At 41.8% G+C, this 21,548-nt stretch overlaps 1 protein-coding gene across 7 annotated transcripts in view; it reads left to right on the top strand.

The window, feature by feature from the left end:
• CNTN6 (contactin 6) overlaps positions 1-21,548 on the top strand; it is a 193,842-nt gene that overhangs the window by 105,691 nt on the left and 66,603 nt on the right. For 6 of the 7 annotated variants that reach the window (XR_014522923.1, XR_014522924.1, XM_083491366.1 and 3 more), the window contains exons 5-7: positions 942-1,037; positions 4,494-4,697; positions 7,455-7,557. Coding sequence is in view for 5 of the 7 variants with exons in the window: in XM_083491366.1 (XP_083347492.1) it covers positions 942-1,037; positions 4,494-4,697; positions 7,455-7,557 (403 nt within the window). In the remaining 2 variants the exon portion in view is untranslated. The remainder of the gene's footprint in view (positions 1-941; positions 1,038-4,493; positions 4,698-7,454; positions 7,558-21,548) is intronic. The other variant, XM_083491369.1, reaches the window with a different exon arrangement.

The raw sequence follows: 21,548 nt of genomic DNA, 5'->3' as shown, positions 1-21,548 counted from the left end.
TTTTAGCCAGATACTGGAGAACTCTCAATACAGACCTTTATGAAGAATGGTAGTAGAGATATGGGACATAATTCTTATGGATAAGCCAGCAGCACCCCAAAGAGAACACTGTACTTTGAGGGGAGGGACACCACAACATTCTGTATGACATGGTTTAATTTACTTCAATATGTGTAATCTATTGAACATGGCTTCCATACTTCAGCTTCTCACATGACACTGTGGAACAATACATTTGTTTGATTTATTCTCACTGGACGGCATCACTTTATGCCTTGATTCTAATGTACTAGAATGTCTCTATGCTTGGGGGGGGGGGGGAGTTGGTAATAATGTTATTGTTGTTTCCTTTGTCAATAAAATATGGTAAAAAGGAGGGGGGAGGTCATGCTCAGATTTCAGTGTGCCTAGGAGAAATGCACTAGCATTTTTTCCTGCAAAACTGGCTGAATGTTCAAAGCAGGTGGTAGAGGAAGAGGGAGACTAAAATGCTTTAAATATATATATATATATATATATATATATATATATATATATATATAAACTGAGGATGAGCATAAACTTTAAACATGTTAACTGTTGTATGAATACATAGCTATAATCTCTGACCCTAAGAGGGTGCACAGTGTATTTATGAAACTGAAACTGCTTACAGTTCAATTCAGCCACCTCTGAGTAGACAATATCTTCAAGGAGATGAGGACACAAAAATTGTAAAAAGCCAGGCTTTCAGCTAATAGGAAACTTACCAGTGTGGCGCTGGCATACTTCAAATGAAGCTTACCAAGACAGCAGGCACTTTCCAAGAGCCAATAAGGACCTAGGCCAATCATTTTCATGCTTATTCTTCCAAAGTCCTCCCAGTATGAACAGCAAAATGGTCTCCATGGTTTGGAAATAGAAATACCTGACAGATTTTTAATTATTTCTCTCTCCTTAAGATCTTGAAAACTTTGAAACCAAAGCAAGAAGCACCGTATCAGTCAGAGAAGGACAAGGAGTCGTTCTGCTCTGTGGACCTCCACCACACTATGGAGGTAGTATACGACAGTCTTATTGCTTCCCGCCCCCACCCCCCAGTAATTGTATACTGTAATTTGATGAATGTGCAACACATTATGGAGGCATGATTTATCCTCATGCAGATTCAGTATGCATAGGGTTTATGATCAGAACTAGAGAACCTGCCCATTACCTTGCTGCAGAATATAAGGCTTCAGTAGTACAGTTCTGAAAGTTGAAATATACATATAGCTTCTCGGCTTTGCAGATACAAGATACAGATACAGATACAGATACAGACACAGACACAGACACAGACACAGACACAGACACAGACACAGACAGGTATAAAGTATTTCTGTTGTTCCAGCAGTACAAGACATAACACAGACTCTGGCTCACTTCTCAAGACTGACCTTGACAGACAGCACAAGTCCCCGGATTAATAAACTGACGCGCCTTAATCACTTCTATAGTCATCACAGGGCTGTTGGCTTTGCTGACCATCCACCTGTTGACTTATCTCAACCTTAGAGTAATTTGTGCTCATGAAGGAAATTAACCCCTTCCTCCACATCCAGTTCCTCCAACAACAGCTACCCCCTCACTATTTTTTTCTAAACTACAAAGCCCAACTGATCATTTTGCTTGTCCTTTTCTTCAGACCAGGGGGTGGGGTAAGGGAGAAAGTGACTTACCCCAAATACCCTCTTATCACTTTTTAATCCCCCATCAGCCATTTTGGAGCATTCAATAGGTTTCAATGTGTCAGTTTAAATTGACAGAATGCAGAGGTCTCCATAGATTGTAATAGGCAGATTTAAAATTGCTGCAGACTCCCAGACAGGAGGAATGGGTGGAAGAACTGGCCAGAGTTGATGTGCACGCAGAACTGAGTCGTGTGTGTGTGGAGAAGGGGGGATGCAAGTTGGCTTTCCTCTGGGTTTTTATTTTCAGCTGGAACTTGCTGAAACTAAGTTCTGGCACCTCTCAGGTGGGTACGATTGCTGTTATAAGAGAACAAACGAGGCATTCATTGTGAGTCTTTTTCTAGGAAAATAGCACTGCCTTTCCTCATCTTGTTTCTGTTCTCAGACATAATGCCTCTTTGAGGACACCAGCTTCCTGTGCTAGCCCCATCCCTACTCTAACACACCTTTTCAATATTTCACATACTCCATTTCCCTCCCTAGATTTTATTAACTTCCTAACTACCTTATAGGGGGAGGGATACTTTCAGAAGGGAAGCATCTTTGATAGATCCCAAGTGACATGCTGTTTCTAATTATAGTCACATAATATTATAGGAAGTCAGCATAAAGTTCCAGAGAAACCACTAGTGTTTACAGACTCATTATCATACTACGCTGATGTTGCAACTGGAACATAAATAATGTTTGTAAAATGGCATTGATGATGGCAAGGAGCTGGAATGGGGAACGAGTCGACGTTTTGAAATGAATCAGTTGGCAGAGAGTTTCGCTCGGCTCATGAATTATACATTTAATTAAGGGATGCTAAACTGCTAGATTTCAAAAATTCTGATTTACTATGTTTTATTAAAAATACAATTTCCATGCCGCTCCTGCCACTGCCGGAGCCCGATAGAAAGAGCTCAGCAGTCAGCTGTCAAACTGCAGACAGCAGGAAGGAACAATTGCGACAGAAGGTGAACAGAAGCCACTGGACAGAAGAGCAGTGAGTCAGACAGATCAGAGCGGCTGGGGGATCAGAAAGGAGGTGAGCTACCAGCGCCCACTAGGAAGCAGCTACTGGGGAAAGAGGAAAAGGAAAAGTTAGCATATGAATTGTCGGTCCTCAAAGCACAGCTCCCAAAGTGGGAAGTATTTGAAGTGCAGAGGGTGTCTGTGAATGTCTACCATCACCTGTGTGGTTGTGCAGACACTGAATGCCTATGATAGCCTTTTTTAAAAGTACTGTATAAACCCACTTAAAATGCCCATGCAGACTATCGCCTGTCAGGTCAAAGTTTTAAAAACCAATCCATAGCTCATTGGATGGAACTGGAGAAGATGGGGTTAATTTAGGCAGAGAGCCCTCTTTGGTTTTGGACTCTGAAGGGCTCTTTCTTCCTACTAGTCTGGTCAAGTGTTTTCATAACTTAATGGGAGAACGACCTCTGGTTGGCACAATGACAGCGAGAACCCTTCACGCGGAACATAATACTTGGGATTTGTTTTGCTTTTTTGAGTGTTAAGTATGTTCACTGTTTTCCGAGTCCGCAGAAATGCAATGGCTTTTATCGGCTAATTGAGGCAGCATACTGAGCCTAAACCATCCACGTTTGTTTGCCTTTGTTTTCGCTTGCAAATTGGCATTGCTATTTGCATATGATGATCTAAGGCAACTGTGCTGTACAGACAAAGGTCTATCAAAAGTGGGCCCCTTTTTAAATGGACTGTGTTGGGCCTGAATTTTAAGTACTGCTATCCCTATACTTCCTGTCCCACACATATGAGCCAAGATAGGGAGTGAAAAAGTTTGCCTCCTCTAGACACACCCTTTAGTCTTGAGTTGCTTAGATGAAGTCCTTCCAAAGGAAGTAGTGAAAGAAAGGGAAGGGTGAGTTTTGCCAGACTTTATAAAGTCATTCCAAAGAAAGCAGTGTGGAGACAGAAGACTTAGAATTGGAAAACAATGTTTAGAGCTTTCTCAAGGGTAATGTAATCCACCCACTTGCTGTATTTGTCTTCCTTAGAACTAATTCAAAATCAGTTGTTACATATAATTATCAGCTGTACTTGCAGATGTACGTGTGTCCAAGGACTGACAGTATTATTTTAACCCGTTGAGGATACAGTTCCTCCTATCTGATAAAAATGTATTCCATTGCAATGTACCCAGCAACTTAGAACGAGAAAGGGAAGCTGTTAAAGTAGCCCAACACATAGGCTCCTTGCCTCTACACGGCTATCCACATTATCCCCAGGGCTGCTTCTCTCGAACCTGCTATACTTGATGACAACTCATTCTAGTGTGTGACTCTTTTCCATTAAAAACTGTTCTGTTGGAGATGAAAATGGGTGATTTGTGGTGGCTCAAATCATTACTGATTTTGCATTCAACAGGTGTAGAATATGTATCTGTCAACTGGTGTTCTTCCTGCCACCTAGATCCCTGGCTGGATTTTAAAATGTTCTGCTATCCATGATTTGCTGTTGACATCACTGCAGCTGCATGTTTCCCTAACCCTAAGGCACTCTCATTGCAAATGGCAAATGACAAAGAGAGTGGTGTTATTTCAGCATTTTATTTTCATTTAAAGAGTGGGGAGAAGACCACTTGAGCAGGAAGAGGACAATGAATGAATCAGGATGACTGAAACACTGCTTGAAGGTTTACCGTTAGAGCCTTGCTTTTCTATGTTAGTTAACTTTATCAAAAACCGAAATCACAGTTTGCCTCCAATAGTGCTATCTCTCAGAGTTTTGCTCGGAAAATATGTGTAATAAGTGTTTGATGTTTTCCAGATTTATCCTATGCTTGGATTTTCAATGATAATCCCTTATATGTTCAGGAGGACAGTCGTCGATTTGTATCTCAAGAGACAGGAAATCTATACATCGCCAAAGTGGAACCTTCTGATGTGGGCAACTACACATGTGTTGTAACCAACACAGAAGCCAAACAAAGTGTGCAGGGCCCACCCACACCCCTTGTACTCCGTAGTGATGGTAAGGCTTGTTTTGCATACAATCTCAATTAAACCACCTTAAAAATGCAGCCTGCCGACTTGTTAAGGTCTACAGAGGACTCTCTCTTGGTGATCCCACACAGAGTGAGTTTGGCAGCCGAGGGGTCCAGAAGAGCGCTTTCTCCGTGGTAGAAAAGCAGGTTTAGAATGGCCTCCTTTCATGGGTTAATCATGACTGTATATTATTTTCATTCAGAAGACAGGTTTAGATGCACTTATTTGCTTCTCCCACCTGCATAATTTGTGATTGTTATTAATGTTATGGTGCTTGCTTGCTTGTTTGCTTGCTTATTTATTTATTATTGTTAACTGTGATTTTAATGTTACCCTTTGCCACACTGCGACTCTTGAATGAAGAGTGAACTATAAATACTTGCATATGATATCACCTTGATATTTTTGAAGTGCAATAGATTATCACAACATTTGTGTTACCCATTTACATTAATCACAGAGCTCCTTTTGAGTCTATACTTTGAGTCTGCTCACCATTGCTAAAAGGAAATAATTGAGCAAATAAGCAAAGGACAATAGAGTGGCTTAAATACACTGCAAAAGTTTTTTTTTTCAAATGCCAGGGATTTTTTAAAAATGAATTTTATTTTGGTGACATGATAGCAATCCTCTGTTAGAGATTGCTAGTCCCTGGGATTTCTGGGAAGAGCAAATAACTGTTAGGCCAGTCAGTTTGTAAGGAAGATATGTCAACAGTAAACCAAGCACATTGCAGGGGAAAGAGGCCTGATAAAATAAATCCTAATCCACATGCTAATGTTATTATTCCAAGAATGCTCAGATTCAGATGTGACAGGCTTGCATTGTTTAGAGCTACAAAGCAGAACACTAGATTTAATCCAGTTTAGTCACTGAAGTGAAAGGCACTCTTTTTTAAAAAAGCTTTTAATTAAATGTTTGCAGTTGAAAATACATAGCTGAGAAATCTTTTGGTGAAGTGTTTTTGAAATGGGTTGGCTCCTTCAAGCCATGGCCCCTCTTAAGTGTAGCCAAAAAGGGCTCTCATAAAATAGCAACAACTATTGCAAGGTGTTATGTTCCAGACTGTAAAGCTGTGGGACATTTTCAGCCTAAAGGCACATTCCCCTGTGGGGAAGGATGATTGGCATAACTGGGAAAAGCAATGTATGTGACTTTGTACAACTGCCTACATTTCAGGAGGACAAAAATCATTTCTGTTCCTGTAGCAGGGGCATATTTGGCCCCTCGCCTTTTCCTCAAAGATGACCCAGGAGGATTGAAACCCAAAGGTAGGGGGTGGAGGACAGAGCCATTTGAGGCAGAGTGTGCAAGATCTCACACAACTTTGGGAAAGATATCATGCAAAATCTTGACAATCTTGCCCAAAATCAGTGCCAATGGTGGTGCCACTTCACCAGCAGAGGACGTGGCAGGGCATGCAATGGTGGCAGAACAGGTGGTGGCAGCAGGAGCAGGTATGTGGTGTAGGGAGCGGCAAAACTTGTATAGACTACCTACATGAGTCAGAACCCTGAAAGCAGACAGGAAGTCTACATGAGTAACATTGGCTCCTTGCTGCAGAACACCAGGCCTACACCTTTGGAGATCTGTCAGGCCCACTGATGTGCTCCCCCTTCAGATATATACCAGATGCTTGAGATGCCAGAGATTTTTCTTACCAGCAGTTTGAGTAATCTCCTCTTTTTTAACCTGCACAAAGTATAAAAAGGTAAAGGGACCCCTAACAGTTAAGTCCAGTAGCAGAAGACTCTGGGGTTGCGGCATTCATCTCGCTTTACTGGCCGAGGGAGCCGATGTTTGTCCGCAGACAGTTTTTCCGGGTCATGTGGCCAGCACGACTAAGCAGCTTCTGGTGAAACCAGAGCAGCACATAGAAATGCCGTTTACCTTCCCGCCGGAGTGGTATCTATTTTTCTACTTGCACTATGACGTGCTTTCGAACTGCTAGGTTGGCAGGAGCAGGGACCGAGCATAGGGAGCTCACCCCGTCCTGGGGATTCGAACCACTGACCTTCTGATCAGCAAGCCCCAGAGGCTCAGTGGTTTAGACCACAGTGCCACCCGCGTCCCTTGCAAGTATAGGTGTTTGCTCAGCACATCTATATTACATGGTTAATGTGGTTGGTGAGTAATAGGTCACATACTGTTACATCTATATGAAAAAAAATATTTTTAAAGCTTTTGAAGATGTATTTAAAAAGAGAATAAAGCAGAAAAAAATACTTTAAATTCAGTGGAAATGGGATCTATTCAGCTAGTTTTGTTGAAGAAAGGCTTAAAATGATATGTGGTGGAAGGTGTGAACTAAAATGTTTTGCAATTTCATCTAATGAGGGGTTTGCCCAGTTTCTCAGATGGAAACCCATTTCTCACGAGGGTTGGAGTGTGAAAGACATCCGACTTTAGGGCTGCATTTTTACAGAAATCAAGCCATCTTAGGAATTTGAAAAAGAATGTAATGTGCTGCATGACAACTGCCGGGTGCTAGCTTCTTTTTCACAATATGGTTCAGGAGGTCAAGGGGAAGTCACTTGTATGATTTGATTTGTAGACTTCATATTAAGCACTTGCATGGTGATGAGGTTTTCCACAGTAGCCTGCTCATGTTCTCACTGGAAGACATTTACTAGCTTCCATAAGAAGAAGTAAGGCCACAATTTTTAATGTCACACTGATAATCTGTTGTAGTAAGACAGGTCTGAGGCACAACTGGAGCGCTCCCTGTTTTGATGTTCAACAGGTGTGATGGGGGAGTACGAACCAAAGATTGAAGTGCGTTTTCCAGAAACAACACTGGCAGCAAAAGGCTCATCCGTTAAACTGGAATGCTTTGCCCTTGGAAAGTAAGGTTCTTCATTTTTATTTTTCTAAAATAAAAATAAAAAATCGCAATGCTTGTTTGCTGTAATAAAATAAGGACATTTCTCAAATAGTCTACCAAATGGGTATTGATTTGGATTTGAGTGATATCCCATGGTCATAGAAAGGTTTTTTAAATTACCTTACCTAGAAATCCTGCAGGTCTGCCTTATAGAGGACAAATATACCATCTCACCAGAGCAGGAGGCTGTCCAAAGAACCCTCCTGCTGTATCCCTGCTGTTAGGCTGTGGGGAATGGGTGAATTTTCCACCAAGTCATTGGTTTTTCATTTCAACTTTTAATAGGTTGTTAGCAGTTTCCTGATAACCAAGCTCCTGCAGCTAAGCATTCATTCTCACAAAACTATAATATATCTTTCTGAAAGAATGCTGATTTTTAAGAATGTGTGTGTGTGTGTGTGTGTGTGTACATATTTTACCAATGGTATTAAATCCTTCAGTATGAGAAACTTATGCAGACTACTGCAAATGCTTCTGCTGTCCCAGTTTATGTTCCATTTATGCAAAACTGGTGGCTTTTAAACTTCAGAGTACACCTATGCTTCAACATATAAGGCTTAATTTCTGATAATTTGATCCAAATAACTACAATATGGACACTAGTTCTTCAGATCAAGGTAACTAAGCATGCATTTCATGTCCCCCCTTAAACAGGGATATCTTAGAACCATAGAATCGTAGAGTTGGAAGGGACCCAAAGATCATCTAGTCCAACCCCCTGAAATGCAGGAAACCCATCTAAAGCATCCATGAAAAAACATCCAAGGAATGAGAATCCACAACTTCCCAAGGGAAACCGCTCCATCTTGAATTACAGTTTTGGAGTGAAAGTCAATACCATTAAAATCACAGTCAGCTCTGTCATGTGACAAGAGGAGACAATTGCCTCAGGCAGTGGGTGAGGGGATGACAAATTTCCACTCCTTCTCTTCATCCTTGCCATGGCTCCTACATCTAATTTCCCTCACCTTCCCAGCGCTTTACTTGTTAACTGATATGCAGCAGAAGTGCCTGTGCCTTGACTTTACCTCTTTTCCTCTTCCTCACTCTGAGGAACAACTCAGAGTTCTGGACGCTTGTGCATTTCCAAGTGGAAAGTACAATGATGTGTGTTGTCTCTGCATCACCTGCAAATATACGCTTACAAAACAAGCTGGGAAAGAGCTGTTAGCGTTATCCAAGTGCTAAGAAAGCTCCTGAGTGCCATTCTGTATTGTGCTGAATAGAGTCTGCCCACCTCTTGTCATGACGGGTGGGTATATTCTTACCACTGGGTTTTCTAAGCAGAGAAATTGTTGGCCTACACAACAGGCAGAAAGTGTGGTTCACCACTGCAGTGCAGGGAGGAGTGTCCGACCCAACCATCATGGTTGCCTGGTGCAAGGGAACTGGGACAGGCATGGCCCTAGGCATAGGTAGCATTGTTAGCCGCAAAGGGTTGGCAGTGTGTGGTTAATGCTGTTACTTATAGCACCCTCAGCTCCTTGAAAAAGAGGAGTAGAGGACTGTGAGGAGGAAGGATCATACAGTGACTTCTCTCAGGCCAGGAACCATCAATGGATAGTTGAACCCAACAAGGATGATGAGACCCATCTTTCTCATCACCATTAACAACAATGAAGAGGCCTTATTTATTTTACAAATGTGCTGTATTAATAAAGTTGTGGCCGTATTCACCCAAATATTGCCTCACATCTTCATTTGGGTTTAGGGGAAACGTGCCCATCTCTTATTCATTTTTAAAATAAGAAATAATTAGGGCAACCAGAAAATCAATTTGCTTTGTTTTTTTAAACATCATTGCAAATGTAGTGTCAGCTCTTCAAGTTGACCCACATTAAAGAAGAGCTTAAACTGGGGTGAGGAAACAAATTAAATTGCACATCTTTAAGATGTGAAATGCTTGAAAAATAAATAAGGAAGCATTTTCTCACCAGCTAGCTTGCTTCTTTCCAATCCTCTTGGCAAAACACCACATCTGAAATGTCAGGTTCCTGTTCCGTTTCCTAGATATATTTAGGTTTACTGTGACTTCTCTGGAGTATTATGACTAAATATTTTGGTCTGATTTAAAAAAACAAAAACTCCACAATGAGCATTTTCTAGAGAGTAAATTTTCCTCATAAAAGTTTCTTCATAAGTGTTAGATGGAATATTTGGAAAGTGAGTCCAGCAGATAAATGCTATTTCAGCCCTGCCTTCTTCTTATTCCTTGTTATGAGGGAAAACACAAATTGTGTGCATTATCTCTTAGTGGAATTAGTTTCAAAAGCTGAAGGTCAAAGGATTAATTTAGCTTTTGCTGTCTTTTATATTATTTGACAGCAGAAGACACAATTATAGTGAAATACCTGACAGAACAAAGACCAATTAGGGAGCTGGGGGCAGGAGGAGAGAGACTTACCCAAATTACAACCACAGCAGAGTTTAGGTTTTTAAAAAGAAAGCAACAATTTGTCATAATAGACCACAGAAATCACAGCTGGAGCTGAATTTGCCAAGAAAATAATGTAGGAACAGAGAATAAACTTGAAATTAACCCAATCCTAGGGTTTTGGTTCAGTCGAAAAAAGGGACAGAGCAATCCTTTGGAGGTTGGGTGGAGAGTCCAGGCTGGGTAAAATGTCCTAAGTCCTGCTGGGCGCATTGGCCAGGGTGGGAGGTCAGTGACAGCTCCCTTCCCCCTTTCTTTTACTTGGTCATTGTAGTAATTGGTAACTGTAGAGTTAAATATTGTATCCAGTTATTATGGGTTGGAGCGAAGACTCTACCTTCTAGCTTGTTGTGGTTACTTTCATTTTCCTGTGTTGTTGTGTGTTGGCCTTGCTTCTTCTGCATGCAGCCCTCCTAACTGTGTCCTAGCATAGGAGCACAGTTGCCAGGCAGGAGTATGCAGTGTGAGGAAGTCCCTTAAGTACCCTTATTCCGTTAGAGCTCTTTGCAAACATGCAATTTTGCTCAGGGCCGAGACCTAAATAATCAAGCAGGAAAACTGGAAGGCTGAACCACTTAATTATTATGCCCTTTTGGAACTTATTTCCCCCACCCCATGTCAGCGTTTGGTGCCAAAAGCCACCGGCACAGCTTTTCTCATCTCTGTTTTGTCTCATTTGTTTAACCAGGCATGGTCGTAATTATCTGAGCTGCAAATTTAATTTTATTGTGAAGTATCCTGAGAGGAGTGACATGAATGATGCAGCACAGATACTGTATGATTGACCGAGGGTTATTCTGCATGCGCCTTCATTTGAAGGGAGAGACAAGGTTTGCTTATTGGCTATTCCTGCGTTGTTCCAGTCAAACTGAAATTGATGCCCAGTGTGACTAGACTTGTCACTTCGAAGAAAATATTTTTCTTCTTCTCCGTTTTAATTTGGTAACTTATGGATTCCTGGGCCTGCTGCCTGTTCTGTAGGATATAAATAAAATAGTGACTGCAGCCAGTGTTCTTTCAATGCTTTGGAGCGTTCAGGCAAACGAATTATAGATTTATCTTCACTGCCATAGATGCACATTTCTGCACTGTGTCCACTTATTCATGCTGAAGTGTGTCGGGGGGTGTCTTAATTATTTGTGAAGCATAACACATTTGAGATCTTGTAATTCCTTTTACACAAAGCTATGTTTGCATCAGTGGCTATCATGCCAAAGAACACCCCTTTATCTGCATCTTTTAAAATAGGAAACATGGCCTCATTAATACTATTATTAGCATAATGCAAACATCAGTACCACAGTGACATCTGCAATTATATCCAACTTGCAACCAAACCACAGATTACACTAATGCAAATGCAAAAACCAGGTCAGACAGAGGACTAAGGGCATCATGGGCTCGCATTGTCACAGGGAATAATAAAAAAGTACAGTACACTAATGAAGCAAGTTATGGTAGTACAACTGCGCCACTACAAAGGAGTTGCAAAATGCCCTGTATTATTCAAAAATTACCATAGAGAAAGTATGCTATCTCCAGGAAAGTAGTGAAACATGATTCTACCCATATTGACAATTTACGGACTGGACATGGTAGGACAATATTACAATTATTTTTTAAAAAGTCTTAAGCTAGTGCTTTAAGGCAAGAAGTAGGAAATAAAGATATACAGCTGTGCCACTCTTGCAGCTTGGTGTGGTTGGGAAAGATTTGACCAAACTGTTTAAGTGATAAAGTGGAATGTTTCGGTGGGTAAAATCGCTGCCAAAATTGGGAACAGGTTTTCAAGGGGTATGTTGAATCTTTTCTGGAGCAGGAGTATGCCATTTACCATTTTAAGATTTTAGAAGTACTTGCACCAGGACTTTTGGCTATGCAACAGAATTTCCCTTCCCACTTCTCATGTGCGCCCCCTCCCTCACAATCCCTCTCCAAATATACTACATAGGGTTCAGGGAACCCCCCTAATGTGCTTAGGGTGGCCGAACAAGACTTCCCCAGCATTGGGTACATTGCAATAAAAATTTAGTGTTTGAAAGTTGACAGCTTGTAGGAAATTCAAGTAGAAGCTGGCCTAAATCAAAGCAGTCAAGCTTCTGGCAAGAATTCTAGTTCTGAATGTCTTCAGGGTTTATTCTTCAAAATGGGAATTGAAATTTTGCTTTGAAATTTCTCATAAAAGAAATGGCCTGGCATAATTGAAAAATCCTGTAAAGTTTGAATATTGCAAATATTAACTTCATGTCGAAAAGTATCCCATAAGTATTTCAAGCATATTTTGCCCAGTTATATGCTTTCCTTCCGAATCACTATCGGATCCAGTATCAGGGGGGAAACATACAATATACTGTTGTTAGCAAAGGTTATTTTTTCTGATTATATTATTAGACACAACGTATAAACACTAGAGTATGGAATTACTTACTAATGGGTATTTGTAGAACTGAAGTAATAAAGTGAAATCTGCCCTTAATTCAAACACTGTATTTTTCCAGTGTCTTTAAATTATCACATAAAACATGGACTCTTATTAAAATGAACAGTAGCAAAACCTCTCTCTTTGGATATGAAATTTTAATGTGGTCTTTTTGCAAGAGTTCTTTTTTTCCTCCTTGTTAAAATATTTCCACTTCTTAGTTGCAATGGATCACTGCTAAGCAGGCCTTTCATAATGAATTGAGAGTCATGTGTCGCCACAGCTTCAGAACCAAAATCTCATTCCAAGTATGTTTACTCAGGAGCCCAATTGATTCATATAAGACATTTCCATGTAAGGGTATAAATGACTGTAACCTCTTCACGTGAACCTGAGGCCAGGTGAATGCCATTATTTTCATAGTTGTTCTTATATTGTTCTAGGAATGTATGAACAACTCTAAGAGTACTCTTAACAAACTATAGTTCCAAGGATTCTTTGGGGGAAGAGTTTTGGATTTGATATCCTGCCTTTCACTCCCTTTAAGGAGTCTCGAAGTGGCTAACATTCTCCTTTCCCTTCCTCCCCCACAACAAACACTCTGTGAGGTGAGTGGGGCTGAGAGACTTCAGAGAAGTGTGACTAGCCCAAGGTCACCCAGCAGCTGCATGTGGAGGAGCGAAGACGCAAACCCGGTTCCCCAGATTACAAGACTACCACTCTTAACCACTACACCACACTGGCTCTCACCTGGGGGAGGCCATGACTGTTGAAAGTGGTATGATACTGCTTTAAATGTATAGTGCAGATATGACCTGTGTGCATAATTTGGCTCCATCCCATTTCTGCATTAACATGGGGTTTATTTATTCTTTATTTTTTGTCAAAATTGTGCATTTAAATAACTTTTAAATAAGTATTTTTTTAATTTCAAAATAAGCATCTTTAACTGTATTTTTCTCACAGAATACATATTATGAAGTGTATTTTGATTATATATAATCAGTCAAGAACTTCATAGAAACATCTTAGAAGTGCAGATTCAGTTCTGATCTGTACATTAGTCCCAGAAGATCAGTTCATAGATTCTGACCAGATGTCAGAAACCAGACTGAAGGGTTTTGCCTTGAGGAAGAATGGTGGGAGCCCCCCCCCCCCATGCAAGGGCCTGATCCTGAAACTCCTCTGGAGCAGGAGGATAGTATCGACCTAGAGCAACGGTTTGCGGAAGGACACAGTTCAGAAACTGACAGTTGGGCTGGGCTGGGAGAAGAACAACCAAGGGGAGAGGACCGGGAAGAGAGAGAGCTGGTTGAATCTCCCTCACTAGAAAGTGTGCAGGCCATGAGCCCCTAGAGCCCGGCATCTGGATAGGGTATCAATCAATCAAAATGTTTATTCGGCTTTACGCCCATCATAAAGCACAACACACAAAACAAATCAAATAAAACAGCGGTCTCGTACAAGCCACAAGTAATATAACACAATTCACAGCTCGCAAGGACAAATATTGGCAAATCAAAACAAAAAATTTAAGATTAAAGTTAAAAATTTAGGCACTACGCTAAAATCAATGTCTGATGTCAATATCAAAAATTCTTATAACTATCAATAATCAGCTAACATTCCATTCCGTCTCTTGTACGAGAGGACGGCTGTTAGGAATTTAGCAACCTGTAGAGTAATATAAGGATCTACATCTTGAAGAACCCAGGCAAGCTGTAGGTCTACTGGTTTGTCAGCCATAGGCTGGATTATGGAGTTTAGTATACTAGCACGAGCTGAACTGTACATAGGGCAGATAAACATAACATGGTGTAAAGATTCAGATGTTTTCATTTCACAAGCACACATTGAAGGGACTTGGCCCTTAGTGAATCTATGTCTCAGCACGTTTGTTGGAAAAACATTGAACCTGGCTCTAATGAAGGCATATCGGTGAGATGCGGCTATAAGCGATGTTAAGTAGGACGGAGCACGATAGATAGGGGTTATGCCGAGATTTAACGGTGAGCAGGGTCCACCACCAGCTAAGAAATTTTGGTATAGCTCCACATCATCCAGCCTTTGATTTATACACCTTTTTGCCGCGTTTAGATCCAGTTTGAGCAATTCCATGGGCGAGATCTCATAGGACAGCAATTTGGCATGGATTTTTCCTGACCACAAATTTGTGAAGTCATCCCGCCACATGCTTTGAATGAGATAGTGGTTCGGGAGTTTATGCCATAGGGATATCCAATAAATCAAAACTCTCCTCCATAAAACTAACTCCACTGAGGGGATCTTCATTTCTAAGCGAATAGCCGCATTACTTACGCATGTTGGTAGTTTTAAAAGTCGGCGCAAGAATTGGCTTTGAAGCGACTCTAAAGGTGAGAGGTTTGCAAAGGCAGCCCATAAAGGTGCAGCATAGGCCATTGTGGCCATCACTTTGATGCTATACACTTTCAAGGCCGCAGGGATGAATAAGGCCCCCTCAGAGTAGAAAAAACGGAGGAGGGAGTGTGATAGGGCTTTTGTCTTGTTTTGAAGATATTCAACATGCGCTTTCCACCCTAAATTATATTGAAAATAAATTCCTAAATATTTAAATTTATGTACTTGTTCGATTTTCGTGCCCTCCAATTTCCATGAATATAATTTTCGACTCCTTGAAAATATCAGTACTTTGGACTTGGTGTGGTTGATAGACAGATGATTAGAATGGCAATATGACACAAAAATCTTTAGTGCCCTCCTTAAACCCACTCTGGAGTAAGAGAGTAGTACCGCATCATCTGCATAGAGAAGTAAAGGACAACGATAATCTGCTATACGGGGGGTGTGGATAAATTTTTGTGAGTCGATTAATGGGTTCCTCATATCACTGATAAATAAGTTAAAAAGAAGAGGTGCTAAAATACAACCCTGGCGTACACCCTTATTTACTGGCACTGGGTTAGTTAGGTCTCCAGCAGGGGATATTCTTACCCTGGCCACGGACCCGGCATGAAGTTGGGAGATAAGCCACAGGAGCCTTCTGTCTATTCCCCAGCAGGCAAGTTTATCCCATAGTAATTGCCTCGGAATACTATCAAACGCAGCTTTCAAATCTATGAAGGCTGCGCAAAGTTGGCCCCGTCGAGGTGTCGAGTATTTCCGGGCTAAGTGATAAAGAATAATTGCCTGGTCTGTTGTGGATCGGTTTGATCTAAATCCAGCTTGCTCATGCCCAATCAGGTCAGCCTCAACTGACCACTTCATCAACCTTGCCAGCAAAAAACGGGCATATATTTTCCCAATGGACGATAGCAGGCTGATATTCCGGTAATTCCCTGGGTCACCGGGAGGGCCTTTTTTGTAGATAGGAATTATAATGGCCTCCTTCCACGTTCCTGGTATTAAGCCCGTGGCATTTATTGCGTCAAACGTTTTAGCTAAAATCCCTGCCCACCATGTAGAATGTAACTTTATAGCCTCAACAGGGACCAAATCTGGCCCAGGGGCCTTGCCAGTTTTCAGCTCAGCTATCAATTCTAGGATTTCAGCAGGGTCGGTATTGGGCCAGACGGGAAGGGGATTAGAAGGTCTCCAGTGAGTGGCCGGAGCTTCTGCCACTGAGAAATATTTTCTCAGGAACTGCTCCCATGTAGGGGCCGGGATCACCGTTAAGGGGTATTTCGTGTTTCTTCCCTTTATTAAGGACCAAAATTTCCGGGAGTTATGAGATTTTGAGGCAGAAATTATAGTCTGCCAGCGATTTAAATGCCATTCCCGTTTGGCCGATTTCTGGGCCTGTTTGTATGCTTTTTTAGCTAGGGAATAAGATGGAGGTAAGGCCAGAGCGCCGGAAAGTTTATAGTCATTATATATTGTATGTAGATGGAGTCTGGCTAGTTTACAAGCAGAGTTGAACCAAGGGGCGCCAAATTTAAAATAATCGTTTTTAACTCCATAGCTTGGAGAAGTAAAAAAGCGAGTTAAAACTTCTATCAGGGAAGAGAAAAAATTCATACAGGTAATAGGATCACACGGGACTATTCCTATGTCCGGCTGATCACCAGGAAACTTTGCTCGGATAAAATCCGTATATCTATGGGCGAGGGCAGGGGACCATCTAATCCCCTTTATTTTAGTGGACGGCTCCACAATCACCGGGATTGGGTGGGAGCGCTCGAGCAGGTGCCAGTCAACACATAACTTGGTTGTCAGGGGAAGATGGTCACTAAATTGGGCATTATCAATTTTAAAAGAGGTGACATTCAAAAATAGATCCCGGGAAACCAATACATAGTCAAGAACACTGTTTGAATTTAACCCCAGGTGGGTGAACTCTCCTGGTATATCTGGAGGACACCTGCCATTTAATATAATTAAATTAAGGCATAAAGCCATCTGATAAAGCATCACTCCCGCCTTATTGACTTTTACATCCTTTGATATTCTGGTGGGGATATATATTAGATCGTAGGTTTGAGCGCCGGGGTCGACCCACCATTTAGACTTTATAAGAGCCTCCCGATTAGAGGCTATCCGAGCGTTAAAATCGCCTCCGGTAATGGAGGGGACATTAGGATATTTAAGATAACAAGAAAGTAAAAAATCCTCTAGGGATTCCCATCTAGAAGTAAGATCAGCTGCTAACCCTCCCGGGGGGAAATAGACATTTGTAACCAATAAAGAGAAGTTTCCACCAGAGATCAGTCCGGTAATAGCATAAGGCGGAAATGCGTGCACTAGTGAAAGTTTAGCCCAAAGTTTAAGGGAGATACCGATTGTAAGGCCACCTTTAGGGCGGCCACCATTCATTGACGGGCTAGCAGGCAGACATATAAACTCAAAGCCATTTAACTCAATTTCCTCCTCCACCCAAGTTTCTTGTAATAGTATGATAAGAAAGGAATTAATATATTTTTGGAATTCTGGATCTGATTTTTTACTTTTCCAGCCAGCAATGTTCCAACTTAATATTGAAGGCTGGGGTTTCCTCGTTCCTCCAATTGACTGTCATTCGGAAGGTTGGCTCAACTTTAATACGGGAAGAGGGGAGCCAATAAAGAAATCAGTTATCTTCCTCTGACGAAAAACCTCTCGTAAAGGCTGAGTGGGAGGATTTACAAGGTTGTCTGACTGTTGAACTTGGCCACTCAATCTACTAGAAGGACCTTGAGCAGGGGCGGCCCCCTTTTCCAAAAGAGTTTGGAGGGCCACCCGGTGTGGTCCATCTATCTCGTCAGAAGTTTGGTCTCTCTGTAGCCTGCTACTGGTCTTTTGGGCTACTTGATTTATGTGGCCTGTTGGATCTTCAATCAGTTCCGTCACTGGTCTTGCTGTTGAATCCATAATACTCCGCAAAGAGGAATAAGGCTGGGCGAGTGGGCTATTTGGGAAGGTTGGCAAAGGCACCTCTTCTCTTGATTGGTCAGTGCTATAAGAAGGTTCCAGGTCTGGCATCGATGAATGTGTAGAAGGGGATTTTTCCTGTTGTGTGCTGCTTTCTTCAGGTATGTTTCTCAAGGGACGGTCATGTAAATCTATTAAGAGCACGGAGGGTTGTTCTGGTTGGAGGGAAGGACTGGTAGTTGCTTCTTGGGGTTGTATCTTATCCTCCATTACCGACATACATTTAGCATTAGATATTGCGATATCCATATGAACTGGTTCTTCTAGGATGTCATGCTCGCTGTACAAGGTATTCTGGTGCTGAGCTTCCTGATAAGTTGGGTTTTAAGCGATTCGAGCCTATTAATAATTTCTTTTTGTTCCACCACTGGTAAATCTGCAAAGGAGGCAATGAGTTCGATCTCTTCTGGTGGTGTCAGGCCACTTTCCGGATGGTCATTGTTCTTTGCTAGGGGAGTGGAGGCCACATGACTCATCTCCTGGGGGAGAACACCCACTCCGGTGTCCACTGGTGGATCGGGTTTAGCAGATTTTAAGCCCTCTTTGGTTATTGCCTCCAACAGTAGGGGTTTAGGTGAAGGGTCTATAAAGGCTCTCGTTGGTGCTATCCCACAGCGAAACAAAAATGCTTTCCTTCGTAATATGATAGTGGGAATTTTTGTGGACTGGAACGCAAGCAGGACTCTCTGTGATTTATGATGATAGACAAGGGGGAGGACTGCACAGAGGTCAATTTGTGTTGCCTCCATATTTAAAAGCACCATTAGGAGTTCCTTGGCACCGCCCAGAGTTCTCCATCTTGGGTCCCCATTTTGTATAGTTAGGCACACTTTCCTTGGTGTTAAAATCAAGGATTGATGACCTAAATGAAGGTTAAGGTTGTATTTAAATTTGTCAGTACGTTTGTTATTTAAGGACAAACTCCTCGTCCCCTTCCTCTCTTCAAGAGACTTGACACCGGCTGACGCTGGAGAAGTAGTAGTAGCTTCTCGGAAGGCTCAGTAGTGGAGGGATCACGTGGTGAGGAGAACGGACGCTGAATGTTTGTGCTGTGTTCAAGAAACCTCTCTCTTGCTGCAAAAGACTGCTTTCGCTTTGTGCTGTTATCTACAGAGAGGGGAAAGGTAAGCCTTGCCTGGCTACCTGACACCAGATCAGGTCAATTCATATCAAAATTCATAAAGATCAACTTCCTAAAGCACCCTTATTGATCCCACACAGCACTCTGTGGTAATAGTCTCTACCCAGAATTGCTGAGGATTGGCTAAGTGATGTAGTGTTGGCTTTGGGCTTTTCTTTGAACAGCACGAACAAATTCATTGCACTTTCTTTTCTTCCCCAGCTGTTTGGAACTAAAACACAGCCTTCATGTTGTCCAGGAGACACACAAGCTTTCTCAGTGTCAGCATCTTGTACATTTCCTCCACACACGAAAACATGTAAACGCTGCATTTTGGGTGTGATGTTGTGGGGCAACAAAAAGTTTGTGGAACCTGTGGATTTGGTTTCTTTTCAGCAAGATAATATTGAAAGCTGTTCAGCAATATCCTAATATTGAAAACTGTTCAGCAATATCCTAATACTCATCAGGTAAAAGGCCCCTGAATCCATCTGTTGACCCATATATAAAGGCTTCCTGTCTTTGCAGCATGCACCACAAGTTCTCATTTGCTAACCTTCACCTGCCAAATGGGCATATCCATACACATTCAGAGAGAATCCTCTTTGTTCCTGTCTACTACAGCCTGACCTAAATATTTCTGCAGTACGAAAGATATTCTCCTCTTCATGATAAGCAGTCTACCATTTCTCTATACACTGTCATACTGGGATTATGGCTTCTGCTTGCCTCCTATTAACGCAAAGGGAACACATGGAGAATTGCAGCAAAGATGCATGAAACCGAATGCAGGCAGCAATGGGAGTTCCAGATATTATACCACAGCAAAGTGTCCTGGTTTAGTTGGGGCTGCCCTACTCTGCAGCACAATTGATAATCCACCCCTGCCTAGAATTCCTTATCACTCTCTTGATTCTTGTATCATTTCTTGCAGCTCAGCTCAAAGCCATTATCCTTGGGAGAGAATAAAGCAGAGCTAAGTGTTTAATGCAACAACTTATCTAAGTAAAGCAATGGTAATGCACACACTGCCTTTATGTGTCAGGCAGCTTTAGTCTCATGGAAAAGAATAAAAATACAGAGGCACACACAAAAGAAGGAAAGGGAGAAGGGAAAGGAGGAGGAGGAGGAGGAGGAGGAAAGGACTTGTTGGGAAAGATCCCTGAGGAAGTAATTATGAGTATTTGATATGGAAAAGGAAAACAAGAGGACAGCCTCATCGCAGGACACAGTAAACCTGAGCTGACAGCCTGACAGAAGAGCCTTCTCCTCATGGAGTGCTGCCTCTAGCTTTGGTGGTTCATTGCCAACTTTGTCTTATTCCAGAAGTTACATAAAAAAAACCTCTGCAGTTTACAGAGCTTAGAAAAGTATGTAAATGGTTCATTTCTGGGTAAGATAAGTGTAGGTGGTGAGTTCTTAATTTCCCCCATCCTCTACTAAAATGAGTGTTTTTAATTTAATTGTTGAAGAGTTCCTGCTGTTTTTAAACAAACAAAACAAAACACCATCAAAATCAATGATGGGTTTGGAATCAAATTCTGTAACCAGTTGTAATGAGAAGAAGTCATTTGCCTATGGCTAAAATATGTGACATTGGTTTAAAAGCCTGTAATACCCTCAAGAATGCCACCCATGATCTATATCAATCTACTACAAGTCTACTCCAATTACATCTCTTCTTTGACCTGATCAGAAAACGTTTCACAGTCATACAAGAGATGATAGAAGTTTGAAAAATGAGTTCCAATTAGAGCAGCGCTTCTTGGTATGGATGCCCGAGTCTACATTAGAAATGAAAAATAACAACTGACAGTGAAGGGCTGGATGGAACATAAACTTTGCACAGATCAAGTTTCAAGCCAAGTCCCCAGGATCTCTAGTTAAAGCGTTAGCTGGGGACTGATCAAACACACCCAATAGGTAGTACCAACAATGGCATGAAATGCTAGAATTCAAGAGGCACCATTTTATTCTTGAAAACTCTCACAGAGGGAAGAGTTTCCCTGGTCACAGAACCCGAGAACAGTTCCCCTGCCATTTTTTCAGATACTGCAGTCTCCCCCCCCCCCCCTCATTTCATCCACTTATGGATTAAGGAAGAGCCCAGTGGCTCTCCTAGGTTTCAGGCATTAGTCTACCCCAGACCTACCAGGAGATGTCAGGAACTGAACCCGGGACCTTTTGCATGGAGTGCCCTACTTCTGAGTAGCAGCTCTTCCACTCAGTGGGCAGCATAATAGTTACCCAAGTTTACAATATTATCTGAGTTGTCCCTGCAGGTACCGGTGCTAGCAATATGTCTGTCTGAAATGTTTGCCAGTCAGAATAGATCCTACTGGACTAGATGGGGTGGCCAGGCTGCTTTTTGGCTCTGCAAAACTGTGTCAGGAGAGAATGCTCTTGTGTCAGGTGTAAGATACACGGGTATGGTTGATGGAACAAGGCCTTCTGGGCCAAATTCAAACTCTTGGTGGGCCAAGTTTCATCTGTGGGTTGGAGGTTCCTTGCTCCTGAAATAGACTAGTTGTCTAGCACAGTATAAAGCAGCTTTGTAGGATCACAATACTGTAGAGTTGTGGGTTTTTCAATTCT

The sequence above is a fragment of the Podarcis liolepis genome (assembly GCF_965112155.1).
Source record: "Podarcis liolepis genome assembly, chromosome: 2".
In the NCBI taxonomy this organism is placed as follows: domain Eukaryota; kingdom Metazoa; phylum Chordata; class Lepidosauria; order Squamata; family Lacertidae; genus Podarcis; species Podarcis liolepis.
Note: the sequence above shows the minus strand (reverse complement) of the source record. Positions and strands in the feature narration are given on the sequence as shown.